The sequence below is a fragment of the Megalops cyprinoides genome, chromosome 7, assembly GCF_013368585.1.
Source record: "Megalops cyprinoides isolate fMegCyp1 chromosome 7, fMegCyp1.pri, whole genome shotgun sequence".
NCBI lineage: Eukaryota > Metazoa > Chordata > Actinopteri > Elopiformes > Megalopidae > Megalops > Megalops cyprinoides.
The window spans coordinates 18,724,524-18,744,845 of NC_050589.1; the positions used below are offsets into that span (position 1 = coordinate 18,724,524).

At 47.0% G+C, this 20,322-nt stretch overlaps 1 protein-coding gene across 1 annotated transcript; it reads left to right on the forward strand.

The window, feature by feature from the left end:
- The first annotated feature begins 478 nt into the window (after window positions 1-478).
- On the forward strand, window positions 479-15,269 carry rbm38 (RNA binding motif protein 38). The gene is made up of 4 exons (XM_036534306.1): window positions 479-1,061; window positions 3,993-4,116; window positions 6,715-6,769; window positions 13,687-15,269. Exons 1-4 carry the CDS (start codon window positions 852-854, stop codon window positions 13,988-13,990), a joined length of 693 nt encoding a protein of 230 aa, XP_036390199.1. The 5' UTR covers window positions 479-851; the 3' UTR covers window positions 13,991-15,269.
- Window positions 15,270-20,322: the final 5,053 nt, after the last annotated feature.

Genomic DNA, 20,322 nt, shown 5'->3' on the forward strand with positions numbered 1-20,322 from the left:
GAAATGAATGTAGCGTATTTTTAAACAAAAACGTAAACATTGCTGTTGAAGCCTATATAGCTTACCTCTACAAAGTAAAATCGGTTAGGCATACATTAAACTCGGCTATTAGGCTACATTTATTAACTTACAAATGGGCTACATAAATTAAGACGTTGGTCAAATATTATACCAGGTCGCTAACTAACTTGTAATGTAAAGTGCTTTAAGAGCTACACCATGTCTGTGACTTTTGCGCACTCTGCTCGGAGTTTTGCCGTAATGGAGTGAGTAGGCTAACTACCAAACACAAGTTGAGAATCGCGCCGACACAGTTGGCTTTTCTTTGTGTGGCAAAAAGACAAAAGCAGGTGCAAGTCGACAGCGTGGGGGGTGGGGTAAGGGAGGGCTTCTGGGGACGTCAAATCGAGGAACGTCATAACAAAACTACAAGGGGTGTCGCCAAACGGAGGACAGTCATTGCATATTGGGCAAGAAGATGAAGAGGCGTGGGATATTCTGAGGTGGTATAAATGCCTTTCCGGGAGTGTTTTCAATCAGCAAGTGAAGGCACCTGCTTAGACGCCAGAGGGTCTCCGAAGTTTTGTATGGAAAAGACATAAACAAGGCCGATAAATTGCATGGAATTAAAAGTCTAACTGTTCGCCAAGTGAGGCTAAGAAAAAGGGAAGGTAGCCAGCTAGCTAACGGAGAACCAAAGGACAGTCTACCTCAGAATTGTTTATCGTAGGATTTTACTCAAATGTTCCAGAATTTGCACGTTGGCTTAGCTAGTTAGCTGCGTTATTCCCAGTAGCCGTTCATGTTTATTAACAGCGCGCTGTTGTTTTCATATACTATTTAATTAGCTAATGCTTCTGCACTCGTTTGTCAACGGAGCCCTGGAAGCTATGCATCCAACAATTCAAAAAGACACTACTTTTACAAAGATTTTCGTGGGCGGCTTGCCATACCACACCAACGATGCTTCTCTCCGAAAATACTTCGAGGCTTTTGGCGAGATCGAAGAGGCGGTGGTGATAACGGACAGACAGACCGGTAAATCCAGAGGATATGGCTTTGTAAGTAGTAAACTATGGTGTGAAAATTCTCAGACATTTATTTGGTATCACGTAGCCATGCAACTGAGACCACAACCGTGGTGATTGTCGCATGTCTCTACTAGGTCTTATTTTAGCAACATTATCAGTAACGTTAGCCTACAGTAACTTCACCAGCGGCATCGTGTTCATCAGCGAACTAAATGTAGCCAGTCGGACGAGAAACTGAGTTGTTTTTTCTGTGCATACTTTGTGGGCAGAGTTTGTAGCGTGAAAGATTTTAATTTTGGAAAATAGGAAATTGTAGCAACTCCAAACAGTGGCGTAACCTTGTAGCTGCCAAGTATAGCCTGTGTGTAAATGTAAAAATATCGCAGCTTCTACCTTTTGGAAAGAAACCCCGGTTTCTGAAAGATAATCAAGATGATCCGGGTTTTTTTTACAGTCCGTCAATTTATGGTTATTTGGTGTGCTTGTAGGCTGCTTTCCACGGAGCCATACGACCATTATGAGGTGGAATTGTCACTTGTTATGAGTGTCAGTCAGTCTCAGTGTAATTGATCGAGTCTGTTGGAAAAGCCAAGACTTTCTTAACGAATACACGTGACTTGATTGATTGACTGATTTGAATGATTGGTTCGATCTACAACTACAGCTCCTTCGCAATAATATAGATCGCAGAAAGAAGGCTACTTGATCAGTAGACTGAATTAACATTATAAAATATTAATGCTACCTATGTTTTCGGGTTGATGCACATATTCATACTTTTTATAAACACAAACCTTCAAGGTTAACTTGTTTCCTCACGTTTCCTTCCGGAAGGTGAGTGTTATTGTTCTAACGGTCTGACGCGCATTAAAAGTTCCAGGTGCTACCCTTGAGCACGCCCTTGTCGCCTGCGTTCTTTGTTTCTTTGTGATGTAGGCATTACTGCACAAGCACATGGCTATCCATACTTCACTAGGCTGCTCGTATCTTTACTTTTTAGGGCATTCATTGTCTTGTTTTGCGTATCATAGCAGTATAAGTAGCATAGCGTCTTTCAACTAAATTACGATCGTGTGGTTTTGCCTACTTCATCTAGCCTAGTCGTACAATTATGGGCAATGGTGCTTAACAATAATCCACGGGTAGTAAGGATCTGTAAAACGCACTGTACTGAGGGCAACCCCACTCCCAGGTTTCGTTTCTTGTTCAGTTACAGTCACATACACAGCCAAGTGTATGTTTGGTGGGAACTTTCATGTTCAATGATAATCTGACTCAACGCATGTAATTTGTTCTCATTTCTCATTCGACGTGTAGTGATTCCGCACAGTGGCGGTTCAGCGCCCCCCCCCCCCCCCAACTGAATGGAGAGATGTGCTTTCTACTATTCGTATTGTACAGTAAACAAATAAAGTTTTTCTTCTTCATTAGCTCCGAGAGAGCACACGTGAACAGCAAGCTCCTCGCACTTACTTTATATGGAAATTTGTGCAACTGGAAAGCCAGACCCCTACGAAAAAGGACAGTAGCCCTCTGCCTGTGAACTGTTGTTTATAAAAGCATAAATGCGTTGAAACCATTCGTCATTTTTCCCTGAGCGGAACCTTTCGGCAGGCACTGCCTATGCACAGAATCGTATTACATATTTCAGATGCGGTTGGAGCCGTGAGATAATTCAACAAGTTAATTCAATTTCCTTTCCATCATTGACTGAATGTGTGCCTCTTTCTCCTTTTTCGAATACTAAGCGCGTTCCTACCATTTGTGTTGTCATTTCCACCATCAATGTGACTGACCAGGGGTCATGTGTTTGGTACGGTTTCACGCGGAGCGTAGACTGCTGATTACCACATTTGCCTTTCAGGGTCTGTGGAAAGAAAAGGTCCATACAAGCCAGGCTGTAAATTTGCCTTTAAGAATGCAGCCCCTTGATGTTTTTCCAACTTGTGCAACGATTGGTTTTACCTCATTTAGTAGTGGGGCTTGTGACTAGTTAGATAATATGTGGTCGCAACCGTGCGCGCGCATGCACGCGTGCACACGTGAGCGTGTGGGTTTCCACATTAGTCTGATTTTTTTTGTTCCTCTCATGCTAGATGTGAATCGAAATTACACATCACTATATATTTGACAGAAATACAAGCCTTTGCTCAAGCTTGTTACCTGAATTACAAGTTCTTCCAGCTCTAAGAATTGTTATAGTTGGGTTTGGTATGGCTTATGTCTGGCAGCATGCTTCTTGGAATAGCCTGTCACAGAGAGCACTAAGTTGATCTTGTCCGTTGAAACCGAGCGTTAAAAAAGTAGCCCTACTGACGTATCAACAGAACACCCACTGTTCCTTGAAATGAGGTCATAGGAGCAGGGCCCCTCTGTCCTTCGAGTTCCAGTGCAAAGTAGTCGTCCTGTGCACTCTCTTTGTTTAAAACACAGGCGCACGCTCTGGCCATGGCCCTCTTCTGACTGTGCTTTCTGACGACAATGAGTGTCAAGACGCAGTGCACAAGATGTCTATACAGCACCTCACGTACCACTGCTTTTTGAGTTTAATTTGAAGTATAATTTGTTGAAGAAAGACCTCTTTTGGGGTGTGTAGTTTAATCTACTTAATCTCTTTGTTTTGCCCTGTAACTTCAAGCTCTTCCTCACAAAGTCTCATAAGGAGCTGTATATTCAGGGCTTCAGCAAACCAAACAGCTTTCATTGTGTCTCAGAACTCTGGTTTTCAAGTCACTTTAAAGCGACACACATCTCTGTGATGAATTGTCCAGATTCCTGTTTTTATTCCTTAGAAAAGGACATTTATGGTTGGTAGGCTGAGATAAGGGAGGAATCGTGTGTTTTTGTCCTGAGCTGTTTGTCTGTCTGGCCTCAGCCTGGGAGAAGGGTGAGTGCAGCAGACACTTCACAGGGAGTGCCTTCTCATAATAGTAACCAATCTGCCTCCAATTTTCCTGTCAGGTTACCATGACAGACCGAGGGGCAGCGGAGAGGGCATGCAAAGACCCAAACCCCATCATTGATGGTAGGAAGGCCAACGTGAACCTGGCATACCTGGGAGCCAAGCCCCGCAGCTTACAGACAGGTGAGCAGGCCGTGTGTGTGTGCCTATGTATGTGTGTGTGTGTGTGCGTGCGCATGTGTTCACTCACTGTTTATGTATACACACACTTATTTACAAGCTGTACAGAACCGTGAGCCTGCTGTTTATTTATAGTCCATTCATGAGTGTTCTCTGTGATTTTACACACAGTCAAATGTACATACACATAAATACACAGTGGTACATACACATATAGGCCTCCTTCAGGTCAAATATGCTGGCAGTTTTTTGCCATTTGTCACCTTTCACACTAGAGAGTGACGCTGCCAAACGTGCCATTCACACTGCATAAAGGAAGGCCTTTAGTCCTTCTTTCAACATACTTTTATGGATGGAAAATAGTCTTTTTTTCCAAACAATGAACCCCTTGATTTTATATTCCCCACATTGTTGTGTTCTTTAGACTCATGTGAAAATAGTTTTGATTGTTGTGTTCAGAACAATTTTTTTTTATGATAACATGAGTCTTTTCCTATTAGGGAAGTTCTGAACAATGTGAAATGTTAAAATAGGATAAACTATCTGTCAAAATTTACTGTGCTAGGTAAGAACAAAGTTCCATTTTGTGGCGTTTTAACTCAGGAGTTTCTTGTTTTTCAGTGTAAAGATGAGACACCAACAGGGATAAGTTGATGTCTGGACATTCTGTTCAACAAGCTAGCACAGAAACAGTGGTAGTTATTAATGCAGAAAATGCAGTGATCCCTGATTGGGGAGGAGGAGGCTCTAAGAAAGTGTGAGTAGAGACCATTCCAGGGGTGTTTGACCACTGCAGTGGGTGGGAAATGGCCAGGTTGCAGCTGTCTGGATTCAATTTGAGGTGGCTCTGACAGTAGGACAAAGCTGGAAAAAAAAGAATGCTTCTACTTCAGTTTCAGTGGCGTTATAAACATACTTGGAAGTACACATGCATGCACACACTACACTGGCCGCTAATAAATTTGAGTCAGGCTCATTAAGTATTTACAGCCACCCTACATTTGCATCTGTGTTTTTTTTTATTTTGGTGAGCAAACGACAGCTTCAGTGTCAGATCCGTTCCTCTGGGTGATCATGGCGGCATGCCTCTGCATTATCCACTGTGTCAAATGGGGGGGGTCGTGGTGCAAGGCTGTGACAAATTCGGCGGTATGCGTCGCATTACCTCAAAGAGGAAGGCTGCTGTGAGTATCCCGGCACCTTTTACTTGTTTGTCACTTCCTAGTGCCTCAGGTATTCTGCAGGGTTTTTGAATATCTCCATAGAACAAACATGACCACCGGCTCTGTTGGCCGCTGTGTATCTGTGTCTGTGCGACATGCAGGAGGCAAGCCGGTATTTGGCACAGACAGACAGTCAGAGGTTAAAGTTGTCTCTGGGACAGGCCTGACTCATGTGCTGTGTACCGGACCATGTGCTGATGAGCCCAGCTTCCTGCGCTCGACGCGTCGCGAATCAGAGCGGAGACGGAATGCATTGGTTCCGTCTCTGGCGCGCCACATCCGCATCGTCCCACCGGCCCACCCTGGCTCGCCGCTACACATCCCGGACCCTTTTGCTTATTGGCTGCTTATGGTGTGTGTGTGTGTGTGTGCGCGCACACACGTGTGGGGATGTCCTCCTTATTTTTTGTATCAGAGCAGCATCCTTTAATTCATTTCTTTTCATTGAAACCCACGGTTCAGAGTTTTGAACCCCTAAGATGGGAATTCCTATCATGGGCCCCTGTGCTTGTTTTATAGTGTTTACTCCTTCCTCTCCAGTTTGAGACTGACTTAAGCCCCTCATTGCTCTAATTATTTACCCACCTCCTTCACCCTTGTGCATTAGCCTGTACTGAGGGAGGGCATCATGTTGATTAGTGTAATGGTGCCCACAGCAACACAATGTGTTTCAGAGTGTGGTTCAGGACTGACAGGATTGGAGGGGTGTTCAGTGTTTGTTTTTGCTGCTTTGCGTGTGTGTGCGTGTGTGTGTGTGTGTCCGTCTGTCCACGCGCACGTATGCTCAGCCTCACTCCTGTCCAGGCTCACTGCATTCCAGCTGTGATTCATGGTAAACTCTGGGGCTAGCGGAACGAGAGACATTACCCTCAGTGACTCAGTAGCTACTCTGTTACACTGTAGAGTAAACAGCACAGTAGTTTGTTCAGTCTGACTCTGAGGAAGGGTGAGACACTGTCCTGCTGCAGTCTGGTTTTGGGCTCCCTTTCTTCTGCTTCCCTGTGTCCCCTCTTTCCCCTAAATGTACTGCTCTGTCTCTTGGCCTCTCTTGTGCTCTCGCTCTCTTTCTCTCTCTCTCTCTCTCCCCCTCCCTCCCTCCCTCCCTTCTTACCACAGGGTGTCCTGTGTCTCTGCATTAGTGATGTCCTCCATCAGTCTCGTAATGCACTGTCCTGACACACACACACACACACACACACACACACACACACACACACACACACACAACACACTGTACTCTGTCTCTCCCATGATGAACTATGCTGTCTTTGGTATGATGCACTCCGTGTCCTTCCGTGTCACACCCGTAACAGACTTTCCTCCCATAATTCAGTGACCTCTGTCCCTGCCTTAATGTGCTGCGTTCTGCCTCTCCTAGGTTTCTCCATTGGTGTGCCACAAATCCACCCCGCGCTGATTCAGAGGCAGTATGGGTAAGTAACAGGATGGGGGCCCACCTGCCTTCACATGAAAGCTTTAATGAAGTCTCTTAGTGTCCATATGATTGCTCATCTCTCTGCTCCTGGTGTCTGATATACCCCACGTATGTCAGCTCGTAAACATACATTGCCACAGTCACTGTCATCAGAGGGCATTTAAATTCCTTTCACACCTTATCAAGCACCATGTTTGATTAATATTGGATTTTAAAAAGGCACTGAGGTAGAAATGAACTGGCCCGTAGGATTTTTTAATCTCTACATGGAGAGGAGGAGGCACTGACTGCAGTTTGAGTAAGGATAAGGACACCGGTGCTTTTGGAAGTGCTTTTCTCACATTTTCCAGCTGTCAGATGTTATAGATATAACATGAATCAAGCTGAGTATTAAGCACTTTATTTTGTCCAAACAAACCATCGTTCAGTACACTTGTATGGTATGGTTTGATTGCATTCTCGGTAGAAGTGCTGTAGATAATAATAGCTTATTAATGGTGTTTGATTCCACACTGAGTTTAGTTTGTGCTCCCGACTCCTCAAGCTCCTATGGCATGCAAACTCATAAAGGGAGGAGGAGGGGGGATGTGTGGGGACTGTCCTCATGTCACCCCAGGGTGCCGCTGGCGCCACAGATTCCCTTTCTGCTGCTGTCTGTGCTCCTGCTTATTACATCGTTGCCTATCAGGACTGGCACCGTTGCTCTAATTTGTTCTGTTGGTACACCCCATATTCAGACCAGCTTTTATAAAATCCTGCGTGTAGTAGAACCATTTTAGACAACTGGTTTTGCATCAGACCCACATTAATTCCAGTTAATTGACTCAAGGGCACAGGACAAATGTCGTGCGGAACATTTGGGTCCAAAATTGTCATTGGCAGGTCTTCAGTATAAATATGTAGAAACATTCTGCAAGGACTTTCTTCCATAAGTATGTTTTCTAATGCTGCTTGTGGTATTTGCACTCAGTCATTTCTGTTTTTGGAGTATTTTTTTCTTGTATCCCACCCCCCTCTTTCAGTGGTCCATTGGTTCAGTGAGAAGCCCCCTCTTTGCCTACCACTAAGTGCTGGTTTTGGTTGACCTGCCTTTCAGTGGGGTGAAGGGGGGTGGGGGGCCCCCTCCTTCAGCCGCGACTGAGCTGTGTAAACAGGTTTGGGTGGTTAGGCTGTCGAATCACGGTCTGATGCCTATGTAAACACATCGTGTTCAGGTTGGCTCACATCCAGGCCCCCAGTACGTCCCTATCACTGCCAAATCCCCACTGTCAACTGGGGAGACGGTCACAGCCACTAGTGCTGCTGTGAAGGCCTAGAGGGTGTTGAAGTGGGTCAGTGTCCAGTTCGGGAGACCTCTGGGTTTGGACATGTCCTCCCTGGAAGCCAGTACAGCCCCCGTCCTGCTCACTGCTGGAACACCCTCATGGATGGACAACAGTACTGAGTTTGCAGATAGATGCCCCCTAAAGGTGTCTTCTCATTCCTGAACTTGTTCCAGTTCAGAACTCGGTTAGACACCAGTCTGACCCCAGATCCAGGTGTCGATGCCCTATTTGGATTAAGTATGTTACAGCTGGATTTGTGTTGGTATCACAAAGCTTTAAATTCAATTATTTAGACTGGTGATGTTCGTGGGCATCATTGTGTTATTTCAGTCCCCTGTAAGTCCATTTAGTCCTCTGTCCCTCCATCCTTCATCAGATCTGAGACCCTGTTTTGAGCTGAAAAACGATTAAATTTTAAACAGTTTGCCGTTAATTATTGATCCCGAATGGCTTTTAGGGAATTGAGCAAACTCTGGCCCAAAGGGTTCATGAATGAATGATGTTGAGTTGATGGTGTCCTGTGAAATGGATCCATTGAGCTGGACTGCACTCAGTTGTCTGCTGCCCACTATGGGCACACCTGCTGCAGATGGAGCCTGCACTTAGCCGCTGACTCTGGATCAGTATCCTCCTTTTACTCACAAAGGATTGTTTGAAATAGAGGTGGATAGACTGATTGTAGATGGATGGCTGGGTGCATATTAGTAGAGGTAGCACAGCTGTCAGCTGTAGCGGTCCACACATAGTTTCTCCCATTAGACCAAAATGGGACCAAAGGTGTATTCAGAGCATACTGCTCTTGGTTGGGCATTTCAAGAGACAGCTTGGGTAATTTAGTTAAGCAACATGAATCAGCTCAAGGCCTGCAGAAGATCTCTTAAGCTGTTGTGTTTGTTCCTCTTATCAGATCCCTCTATAGAGAGCTTCAACTCCACTAAAGCAGACTACTTCAAGAGGCTTTTTCACCAAATCGAAAAGAGAATCTTTTTTTTTTCATTTAATTAATATAATTAACTTGGCATAAGCCATCCAAGTGAACATGGGTAACGTTATACACACCCATTTATGAAACTTGGTGTTTACAGCTGAAATTCAGGTTAACCTCCTTGCTTAAGGGCAGAAGAGCTTGAGAGTCAAGCCTCTAACTTTCAGGTTACACATCGCGTTCCGCAGTCATTACTTCACACTGATTGCGACATTTTCATTCCTTATGATTCACTTGTGCCTTTAACGGCAAGGTGTGACATTTTATGCAGTACATTTTTTGTGATATGTGTTTTCTGTTGGCCAAGGCCGAGACCTGCCTAATGGGATTGGTGAAATTGGTTTGCGCCCTTTGCGCTAAGTTGCTGTTCAAGAGACCCTCGGCTGTGTAAATCTTGGATAACCCGCTGGGCAACGTGGGCGTGCAGACATCTACAGATCATGCATGGGGAAACCGGCTTCTTTTGAAAACAAATTCTGTATTGTTGGTTTGTCAGAATATCCCTCTTGTGTGAGTGCGCCTTGTTGTATTAACAGAACTTGTTCTCCCACACTATGCAGGTGTTTAGTGTCTGCTTCCCCAGGAACAGTGCAACACTGCCCCCCCCCCCTCCCCCAGCTGCATGTAACCCTGCCTGGCGTCTTCTCCTTTTCTGAGATCAGTGGTCTCACGTTGTCAGAAACAGATGGGCCCATGGCAGCATGAGCCTCAGGCTCGGGGCAGTAGGATTTGGTTCTCTGCCTTTTTTAATAGCTTTTTCCCCCCGCTCTCTCGGTGCAGCTGTAGATGGTAAGGAAGTTATTGTGTGAGTGAGTGTGTGTCAGGCTTGCAGAGAGCATGCGTCAGACAGTTAGCTCAGTGCAAATCGAATGGTCATTTTCACTCGACGATGGAGAGGGGCAGCACCAGAGTCAAGGTGACGGCCAGGCCGGGCCCCGGTGCCCCCCTGTCAGTCTGACTTGGCACCCCGCTCTCTCTGCGGGAAGTTGCAGCACCATCTGCTAACTGCCAGGGCGCGCGCAGACAGAGAAGTGAGATTTCTGGAGGGGGAGGGTGGAGGTTGAAAGGCAGTGGTTGAAGGCTTTGCACATTTCCTGTTCAAACAAAAGCTGCTTATGCTGGGGAGGGGATTAGACCCAAAATGAAAATGAACACCTTTGTCAGCGGGGTGGGGTGGGTGGGGGTTGTCTGAGAGCACAGACGGACAGGCCAGCCCCTGCTGAAGCAGCATTGCGGTGGATCACGCTAATTTAGCGCCTGTGCCAACATCACCTTTTTCTTTCTCTGCGGTGGAAAGTGAAGGGGGCCCCTTTAAAACCGTGCTGTGAAGTATTCATTTCGCTTCCCTAGGTACCCCAGGGCTCAATCAGATAGTATTTTGACAGTTACGAACATTTGATGGGGTTTTTTTTTGCCCCCAACCCCCCTTGGGGTAGGGTGCTGATCGCTGTCGCGTGAGCAGGTGGCTGCTCACTCCTTAGACGTGTTGGAACCTTCACCACCACTCGGGGCTGTTTGTCTCCACTGAAGAAATTCCCAGCATGCCGTTGGCAGGAGGAGATGATGCTGCGGTTGTGCACGTTCACACTGCCATCGGTTACCCCTTTGCCCCAGCAGCAAGGCCAGCTCAGCTGCCTGTCAGACAGACAGGGTGACCTTTTGCACTCTGTACCTCTCACTCCCTCCTGCACTGGTGTCCTGGGGCACACGTGAACATATGTTATGGTGGATGGTATGGTATTTCCTCATACACTGTAAATAAATCCATATCCCACAGAAAAATAATGGGACTAAGGTTAAACAAGATAACTCTAATGTCTTATGTTGAGAAATGGTGAGCACAAAAACTTCTGTTTTCTTGCCATTACTCTAATTTCCCAAGCTTATTTTTAGATCACACTTGCTTGTCTGTCAGTGACTACACCCTCATGATTTTCGTAATTAACTTCAACCTCAATTTCTCTGCATCCTCATTAAATGTCTGATCAGTCAGGCCACTGAGGACACAAGATTAGCTTCGCGTAGATTTGCAGACTGAGCTGCCGCTGACGCTGTGGGGCTGTCGGAGACTGTCAGCTGTGCTGAGATCAGTGGAGGGGGGAGCCTTGAGTAGGTTATGTGTCCGGCAGCTCTGCAGTGTCAGAATCTGTGGTAGTTTTGTGCAAGCATGAGAGATGGTGTAAGTGTGATTGGAGATGGGGGAAGGTGTGTGTGTGTGTGTGTGTGTGTGCGTACACATGTATGCGCATGTGCGCTCTCAGTGGTGTGAAGAGGTGACGCGCACTGTATTCAATGTGGTGATGTGTTCAGCTGCTTGACGAGGAGATACAAGATGCACTTACTGTGAGATTACACTGCGCTGTATTGTGGCTCCTGGAAGGACTTTAGTGTGTTTCTGAGACCTGCTGCTGTTGTGGGTGTAAACAGGGCCAGGCCTGATTTCCCAGTGTTTGTGGGTAAGCAGACATGGGGCCCAGTTCCAGCTTGACTCTCATCTGGGAGCCCACAGGCTGTTGGTCGCTGGACAGCAGAGCGCACCGTAGGTCAGCCCGAGGCTGAGTCTGAGTGGGTGCCAGGAATGGCCACGGCCCGTGCCCGCAAGCACTGAGGTGTAGCAGGCTGCCTCAGAAAAGAAAAAACAGCCCCACACTTTTGTCATGTTAGGCTAATACATTGTCACGGTTTCTACTTTTTTCTCCCATTCTTCTCCCTGGCTTCTGCATCATTAGCCTGTGGTGTTTCTTCAACCACTAAATTAACCTGGGCTTCATTTAGCGCGGCTGTTTGTCCTCAGTTATCTCCGCAGAATTGTAAACCCTGAAATCCCTCACGGTCAGTGAGCAGGTCAGCACATCAGTTCCAGTGACCGTCAGAGCCTTGTCCCTTTCATTTGTGTTGCTGTGTCTCTCTCTGTCTGTGTGCTGCTTCAGCGATACGGTGCGTAAATGTCTCAGTGCCCCGGGGGAGCTCAGCGCTCCCAGCTGAAGAGACCCGGCACTGCGGGAGCGGTCCGATTGGACGCTGAGGTGGGACTCTGCTCTTCTCGACCCGATGTGGAGGCCCCCGGCTCGCGGGGCCGTCTCCATCCCTTTCCTGGAGGTGCCGACTGGGGGGTCTTGGAGTTGCAGTGTAGGGGTGTGGAGTGGTTTGGACTGGGAGGGGAGGTTGGGGGTAGGGGTGGATTTGAAGTGGAGCGTGTTACCTTTGTGTGTGCGTGTGTGTGCTGTGCTCTTAAATGGCTATGGTATTCCGTCTTGTGCTGGAGAGCAGTTTTCTCCTATTTATAGCATGGCTTCTGCTTGAACTGTAAGTGATAATCACTGTTTGAAGTGTGATGATCACTCGGGGTGGCGGGGGTGTTGGATTTTGTGCGCACACCGCCCTCCCTTTCTCCCATGGTGTGTGCAGCTTGCCTTGCCTTGTGATTGGCTCACCCGGGCACCACCTGACTGCACTGACGTCCATGTTTAAAGCGCCAGGCGCACACTGATCTCTAGATTAACATTGTTTTAATGTAGAGATCAGCAGAGGAGAATATGTGCTCCCTTTTACCAAAAAACACCCTCCAGTCATTGATTACGTAGGTAGCATGACCTCTAAAGGTGCAAAATGTGTCTGTGAATGGTGTTGCAGCACTAGTTCTCATAAGAAATCACGGCAACATCACAAGGCCTCAAGTGGGGGAAAAACATTGCGCCAGAGAGGCTGTGGTATTTCAGGCCGAAGTGTCAAAATAGCACTGCAAATAAACAGATTCATGCAAATTGACCATAGAATTGGTGCTCTCTGATGCAGAAGCTGCACTCTCGCTGGGAGCAGTGTGGGTCGCTAGTCTCCAGACACACCCCCTCTCCCCCTCTCTTTCTCTGCATCTTGGCCCCCCACTCACTGCCGGCTGCCAAGGGAAAAATTGAGGTTGGTCCCCCCGCGCTTAAATTGGGTTAACGAGGCCCTCGCTGCTGCCTCTTCTGCTCTGAGCCGTCACCTTCGGTTCGCGAGCAGCAAAACTGCCTCGCTGCCCCTTGTGTTGGGAGGTCTAGAACAGCGGCCTGGCAAACAATCCCCTTTTGCCACTTTCCTCTGAGAATCCAGCGGTGCCGGAAATGTTCTCCGCCTTGACCACCCAGTGGGTGGAGTGGCTCTCTGAAAACTGGAGATGGTTTTTACACAGTATGCTGTGACTCACTGCTTGGGAGACCAGCCTAACAGGTGTTACAGCAGAGGAAATGAATGAACTTGTGCGTTTTCAAATAACTCTCGGAGGTTGGGTTGCCAGATTTAATCACAAATTTTTGTGATAATGGAAACCTCCCCTGGTATGATTTGACATTGGAAAAAGAAATCAAAATACTTGGTAATGGTGTTCTTTACTGTACATGGGAAACCTCCGTGTGTATTGCTCAGGGGTTGAAGTTATCTCAAAAATGTACTTTTATTGTACCTCTGGCAACACTTGCTTAGGTAGTTAAAGGTTGTGGTGGATTGTGGTGGTGCTGCAGTAGTGTCCCCTTGAGTGTTGTCACTCACTGTCTTTCTTTCTTTCCCCCTTCTCCCTCCCTCTCTCCCTCCCTCCCTCTCTCCCTCTCTCTCTCTCTCTGTATTCAGGCTGGCTCAGCAGTATGTGTATCCACAGACCTTTGTGCAGCCTAGCCTGGTACTGCCCTCCCAGGTGTCCCCCATCAGCTCCCCCTACCTGGACTACAGTGCCACCTACGCCCAGTATGCCTCGGCCGCCTTCGAGCAGTACCCCTACGCTGCCTCCCCGGGCTTCCTGGGCTACGGCTACGCTCCCAGCTCCTCCACCGCTGCCCCCGCCCCTGTCCAGCAGCCCCACCCTGCCGGAGCTGCCCCTCCCACCGCATTCATCCAGTACCCTCCCCAGCAGGTGCAGCCCGACCGCATGCAGTGAGCACCGCACTGGGGAAGGGGGCGTGCACCGGGGGGGACGGGTGGAAGCAACAGGAGGGTACTGACGGATTCGGGCGAGCAGAGTGACAATTGCACTATGACATCAGGATAAGAATTTGTTACTGAGGAGACTGTGATCACATCAAAGGGCTTCCCAGAAACACACCTTAATGTTGCTCAGTTTATTGTTCTTAATATTATCTGTTATATTACTATTGTTGTTATTATCACAATTATATTATTATTATTATCAACGTTGTTATGATTACTATCAATGTTCTAATAATAATTATTGGATCGGTGGAAACCTCACCCAAGTTACTTGCCAAATGCAGCCTTGCGGTGAGCTGGGAAACTGCAGGTGACAGAGGGGAGGGTTAGGACTCTGAGAGAGGCAGCCCCCACTTAGGGAGGTGGGGTAGAGACCTGCCACACAGGAACACTCGGGGAGGGGGCTCCTCCAGACCAAATGCTGCAGCCCTCGTTCCCACACAACATGGGCCAAAATCGGGAGACGGGGAGGCCCAGTGCCCCTCCTGTGTTTACTCCCCTCCCTCCAAGGAGCCTGACCGAAGACGAGCCGAGATCGCACACCCTCCTGACGACTGTGCGGGCGACCACAGTGACATCAGGAACACGAGGCCTTATAAACTGCTGTCTCATTTCTAGTTTTACGTCCTCCTTTCTTCCCATCCCCCTAACTGTGAACATCAGCGGCCAATTTTTTGATACAGGACTCATTTACGTGTATACAGTGGAATTTCTTTATTTTCAAGGTCGTGCTCGCCTCGTCTTGTTAAATTATTGTAGGTGGATGTAGATAATCACAACTGATTTTCAATATGCAATTACGGCAGGGGCGGGGAATAAGAGGTGAGGATAAGGGTAACAATGTATAAGGTAGTTGACACTGTAATATGTATTTTTTATAACTGTTAATCTAAGATAATCATGCCAATGTTGCTTTTTAAAAGGACATACATGTATACCATTTTAGGAAATTGCTGCAATTGAGGTAAATTACAGTATTTATGTTTAAAATATTTAAAGAAATGCATAAGTTACAAACTTGCTCTGGATTTTTGGTAGTTTTATTTAAAAGTTTGTCCACAGGAAATGGGTCAAAACTCCTCTGTACCTTGAATGTGCCGATTCCTGCCCGACTGCTGATGGGACACAAATAACGGCACGTTTCTGAAGGATTCCACTGTCACAGCCGCAGCTTGCTGACACTGTCGTTCTTGGAACATTTCAGTACAATGTTATTTATGTACAATGAAGCCATACAAAAAAGATAAAAAAGAATAAAGAGATCATTAATACAAATGGTGATTGTGTGTGTGTGTGTGTGTATCTTTTTAAGTGAAAAAAGAACATGAACTCATAGACCGTTATCAATTATTAACAGGTCAAGTCACTTAACCCTGGTTCCAATTGAAAGGTGTGTTCCACAGTATTTTTGTAGACAAGTGCAAAGGATGTGGAGTCGCAGCCCTTTTACAATAATCATTTCCCTTCTAGCCTATTGTAACTTAAATTAATCATGTAGATGTGAACAATTTAGTAATTAGTTGATGTGTGACCAAACTGTTCTTTGTCCTGAAATGTGATGTAGTTTCCCAACATGCAGATACACAGCCTCGAAACATTTAGTTGTTGCTGCTGAAGACGGTTTGACCTTTTTTTTTTTAAAAAAAAAGGGATCCAGGTAATATTTGTGGAGTGGCAGCCAAATTATGTTACAGTTGACCAGTACAGGGTTGTAAAATGCTGTGAAATAAAATATCTGCTAACAGCAAGTCACAATATGTAAACAAAAACCTTAACTATCATCTGTTTATTTCTAACACAAAACTCGATGGACGACTTCCCAGTATGTGTTTGCTGCAAAATTTGTTCGCAAATCCTCTTCCTCAGGCGTGGGTCTCCGATTTGCTTGCTTTCACTGTAGTCTCCATTGAATACTAGCAGGTGTGTCATTGAATGGTGTGGGCATATAGGTGCAGCCTGTCTTCTAATGGGTGATGCACTCTTACCCTGGTGGTTTTGGCGTTGTAGTTATCTGTGTATAAAATCTGTAGATGTGGTTTAAAAAGCAGGGTGGGGATACATTGCAGCCTATTAGCAGTAATAAACAGCACAGTGCAAACTGAACTGCAACCTGTAACACTCCCCCCTCCCCCTACCACACACACATTGGCTTAATTCTCCTTATCACTGGTAGTAGGCCCCTGCACCCTTACACTCCACCCTCAGCAGAAGTATAGGGTATTTCCAATCCCACATCATGCCAGAGTGCTGTTGCCAGGGAGATGCTGGAGGACAGTTTGGGAGGGGGGAGGGCTGTATCTCCTTGCTTTGAAGTTTTTATAGAACACATTTCTCAGAAATATTGACTACCGCTTTGCTGTGGCTGAGCCTCTGCAATATTGAGAAAATGAACAGAGGGAGAAATGTCTCACCAAGAATCTTTAACATCGTGTTCATATCAGCCAGCCTGGGTTTCCCACGGCGTGCCATCATGTGGTGCTCAACTGTGAGCTCGCATGTTGTGTGCTCCTCAGCTCTAATCTCACACACTTCTAGCTGCCTACTGACGTCAGGGGTTTACTTAGAACTGTTTTCACAGAGGAATTCAGCCAAGTGAATGGCCAACGTAGATTACTGCACCATAAACAGCCGGTATTCATTTTTAACCTGGAAAAGCAGCTAAACTTCCAGTTTTGTGACTTTGTATGAGTAACACTGGGAATAATTAGGTTCCTCTTTATATGTTCTGCACTGTGGCATTAACATCCTCTTGTAATTAAATATTTTTGAATGGTGGTGTGCATCAGAATAATCTCTCTCCTTACTGGACAGATGCATTTGTGTCTGGGAAACACCTAGAATGGTTTGTGTGTACAGACCTACCAAATATGTCAGGTGACGCCATAGCCATGCAAGTCAAAGGAGCCGACTCTTCAGTTCCTCCCAGGAGAGGGTTGACTTCCTGTTTATTTCTTACACAGCTGGCAAAATCATTAAACACTGATCCTCTGTGATGAAAGAGGAGGCAGGTAAATCACGCTTGGGGTGATTCAGCTTGAAAACCCTAGGGACAGTGTTTGTTTGGACATATCCAGCGTTTGTGAATCAGCCCAGTGAGGAAATCTGACTGGTTAGCAGACCTAATGGCATAATTACATAATTGTGATTATTAGCAGACCCGCTGGTACTTTGTCATAAAATGACTGCTTACGTTCTGACCTAACACATACAAACAGGAAATTAAGCTACTGCTTGTTTGGTTGCAAAAGGTAACCCCTCTGGTGAACTTGCAATAAAAATTCAGCCCAAAGCAAAGTAATGTTTATTGGGTGAAAGAGAATAGTACTGGGTAGCAGCAATGGATTTGCTAGGGTGATTTGATTGGTGGTTTTACTCATTACATGCATTTACATACACTTAGCAGATGTTCTTATCCAGAGCAACTTCTAGTACAACTTACTCTTAGCGACTTACTCTTTCAGCTGTGACTCTGCAGGCAACCCTGACAGACTGCTCTGTGGTGGTGCTCGGGGCCCTGGGTTGTGTCACTGGGCAGGATCTCTGTCTACATGTGTCCTGTCCTATATTTAGTCCGGTCCTTCAGTTCCTGTGTGGCTCCTGCCCCCACTGGTGGGTGGCCTGAAGAAAGAGTCCCACGACGCCTTGGGAGTCAGAAGCGACAGCCCTTAAGTGTTGTGTCTGCTGGGAAGGTGAGAGGCAGACTCCTGGTGTCGGCTGCACTAATGGCCCTGTTCCACTCAGGGCTCCCCTTTTAGGAAGCTGGAGGTGATAGTCACGACAGTGCTGTGATAAGCTTTGCAGGCAATTGGCAGGATGGCATCCCTGTAGCCTAACTCATTGCGGCGGTGAACGTGGACGCACTGGGGCGACGCTTGGCTTTGCAGCGAGATTAGCATGCACATGTACAAACCGAAGTGGAGGGCCAGATCTGTTGGGCCGCTGACCTGAGGGCCTGTAACCTGATATGCGGAACTCATGTGGTCAGTGTCTGCCACGAGGTTAGGGGACTGAGTGCAAGAGCTGACTCTGGAGAGCTTAGAGAATTACAGACTAACACAGTAACGCAGTAACTGTCCCCTATTTAATTTCGTCTTTGCGTCTGTGTTATCAAGCAGTTCGTACAGCTCTTAACTCAGGAATGGTTATGCTCACTAGCGTGCGGGTGCATTTGGCGGCCGAGGTGGTGCCATCCTTGCTGTGCAAATTGGGGGTGTCGTTAATTCAGTGTGAGTAACAGGGTCCTCAGAGGGTGAGATGAGGGGGGAGGACAGGCAGTGGGAGAAGGTCGTGCTCAGAGAGAGCTGCTGGGTTTTGATAAATGTACCAGTCACACTTTCCCGAACAGCCCAACTTCCCCAATCATGTCAGCAGGCAGGACCGGCACAGTCATGGGGCCTGTCTGCCACTGCGAGCATTGCTGACGGAGAGAGTTTGTGTGTGTGTGTGTGTGTGTGTTTGGGGGGGGGGGGGGGGGATGGGGGTCTTTCTGAGCTGATACCTTGCCAGATTTCTTTATCTCCCATGAGCAAACCTACACCCGGGGAGCCCTCCCCTGTGCAACAGCCCCTCACATGAGCCCCTATCTCTCAATGGAGGGTCCGCCCTCTCAGAGTGACGCAACCAAAACAGACGAGTGCAGGAGCTGTGAGGCCAGATGCTTCCCGACAGCTGCCTGTCTCTGCTTGAATGTTGTTCTCTTTTTCTTTCTCTCTTTCTTTCTCATTTTCTCTTTTAAGGACGCACACATGCACACACACCGCTCCCTCATCGGAAACGCAACCAACTATCAAGATCACATACAGTAAACACATCTAAAACTGACAGATTGCAAGAGATATTCTTTAATGGCTGTGAGAGTACCCACATGGCTTCAACCGAAAGCCCAAACCACACCAGAAGGGAAGTCACACCTGCTGTAGACCCCTCATAGGGACTGGCCGCTGTGGCAAGTGAGTGTAAACATTATTTGGTTCAGCTCATCTCAGGAGAGAGCAAACAAACAGTAAACAGTAGCAAACAGTAGTATCTCGAGGTCTTCTTCATCTCTCAGCTACACTTCTAGAGAGGAGGGAAGGACAATTTTGACACAGCTCCACCCACAGTCCTGCACTCCTTTGGTCTATACCAGAGAGAAAGCAGAACTAAAGCTCTCCCCCCGTCCAAGGACTCAGCCATAATATAATAGTTACATACATTATCACTTTGATTTGAGGTCGCGCAGATATGGACTTTGTGGTTTTATTGTTTTGGCAGAAGCGGCCTACAGGAAACCCCTTCTGACTCACTGATGGCTCTCAGTGCTCTGGGGTTAGACAGACAAGCAGGCCTCACAGTTCCAGTTCAACTGAAAGGAAATAGCATTGAGCTGGTGGTCAGACTGGATAAGCATCTTTAAGAAGATGAGCGTGTATGTGTGTATGTGTTTGTAAGTGTGTGTGTATGTGTGTGTGTTCATGTATATTGGTGCGTATGTATGCGTGTGTGTGACTGCGTGTCCATCTGTGCGTTTTTGTGTGAAAATGTGAGACTCCTTACAGGAAAATGGCTGTCACATCTTAGTGACAGACTCTAAACACAGCCCCACTATATAGAAAAGAAGAATAATCTTCCCTCAGGCAGAGCACCCCTGGGAAGTACACGCCTTTGTTTCTCTGTTCAGGGCTCAGCAGTCTGATGACAAAGTCCTTGATAACACTAATGGAGCAACAGGTCAACAGGTTTGCAGAAATGGTCAGTTGAGATTATTGGAGTTGATAGCTGTGAGTTGTGAGCGTAATGAGTTCATGGACCTCAGCCTGACACAAGTAAGAAGCATGCTTGAGGTCGCTGCGCCCTGGTTGCCTCACCCATTCCCTGGGCTGTGACAAACCGCCCAGTTCCAACAGGTGTTCCAGAAAGAGCGGAGAGTGAATGAAGGTGAGTGACACCCGGAGGGGGGAGGCAGGGCTTTGTGCTGGAGCGTGTACTGGCTTGCCTGTTTTACTCATGTCTGGGGGGGGAGGGTTCAGCTCCCCTTTATAGACACAGGTGACTAATGGCGCACCGCTGTTTGTTTGCCTTCTATCAACCGCAGCCCAGCAATAGAAGCTCCCGACACAGACCCGCCCAGCACCACACACAGTATGAATCAACGCTGCGCAGTACCCCTCACCACTGTGCAGACAGAATCAACGCTGCGCAGTACCCCTCACCCAGGTCAGAATCACTACAGGATAGTCCCCATGACCACTGTGCATCAAAATCATTATTGGACAGTCCCCATCAGTCCCCCAAATCAGCGTC

What these genes read in the sequence shown, in the direction of transcription:
- rbm38 (XM_036534306.1), top strand. Translation starts at nt 852, where the DNA reads ATGCTTCTGCACTCGTTTGTCAACGGAGCCCTGGAAGCTATGCATCCA. An exon ending in AATCCAGAGGATATGGCTTT is followed by an intron (nt 1,062 to 3,992) that starts GTAAGTAGTAAA and finishes TTTTCCTGTCAG; the next exon opens with GTTACCATGACAGACCGAGG. An exon ending in GCCCCGCAGCTTACAGACAG is followed by an intron (nt 4,117 to 6,714) that starts GTGAGCAGGCCG and finishes TGCCTCTCCTAG; the next exon opens with GTTTCTCCATTGGTGTGCCA.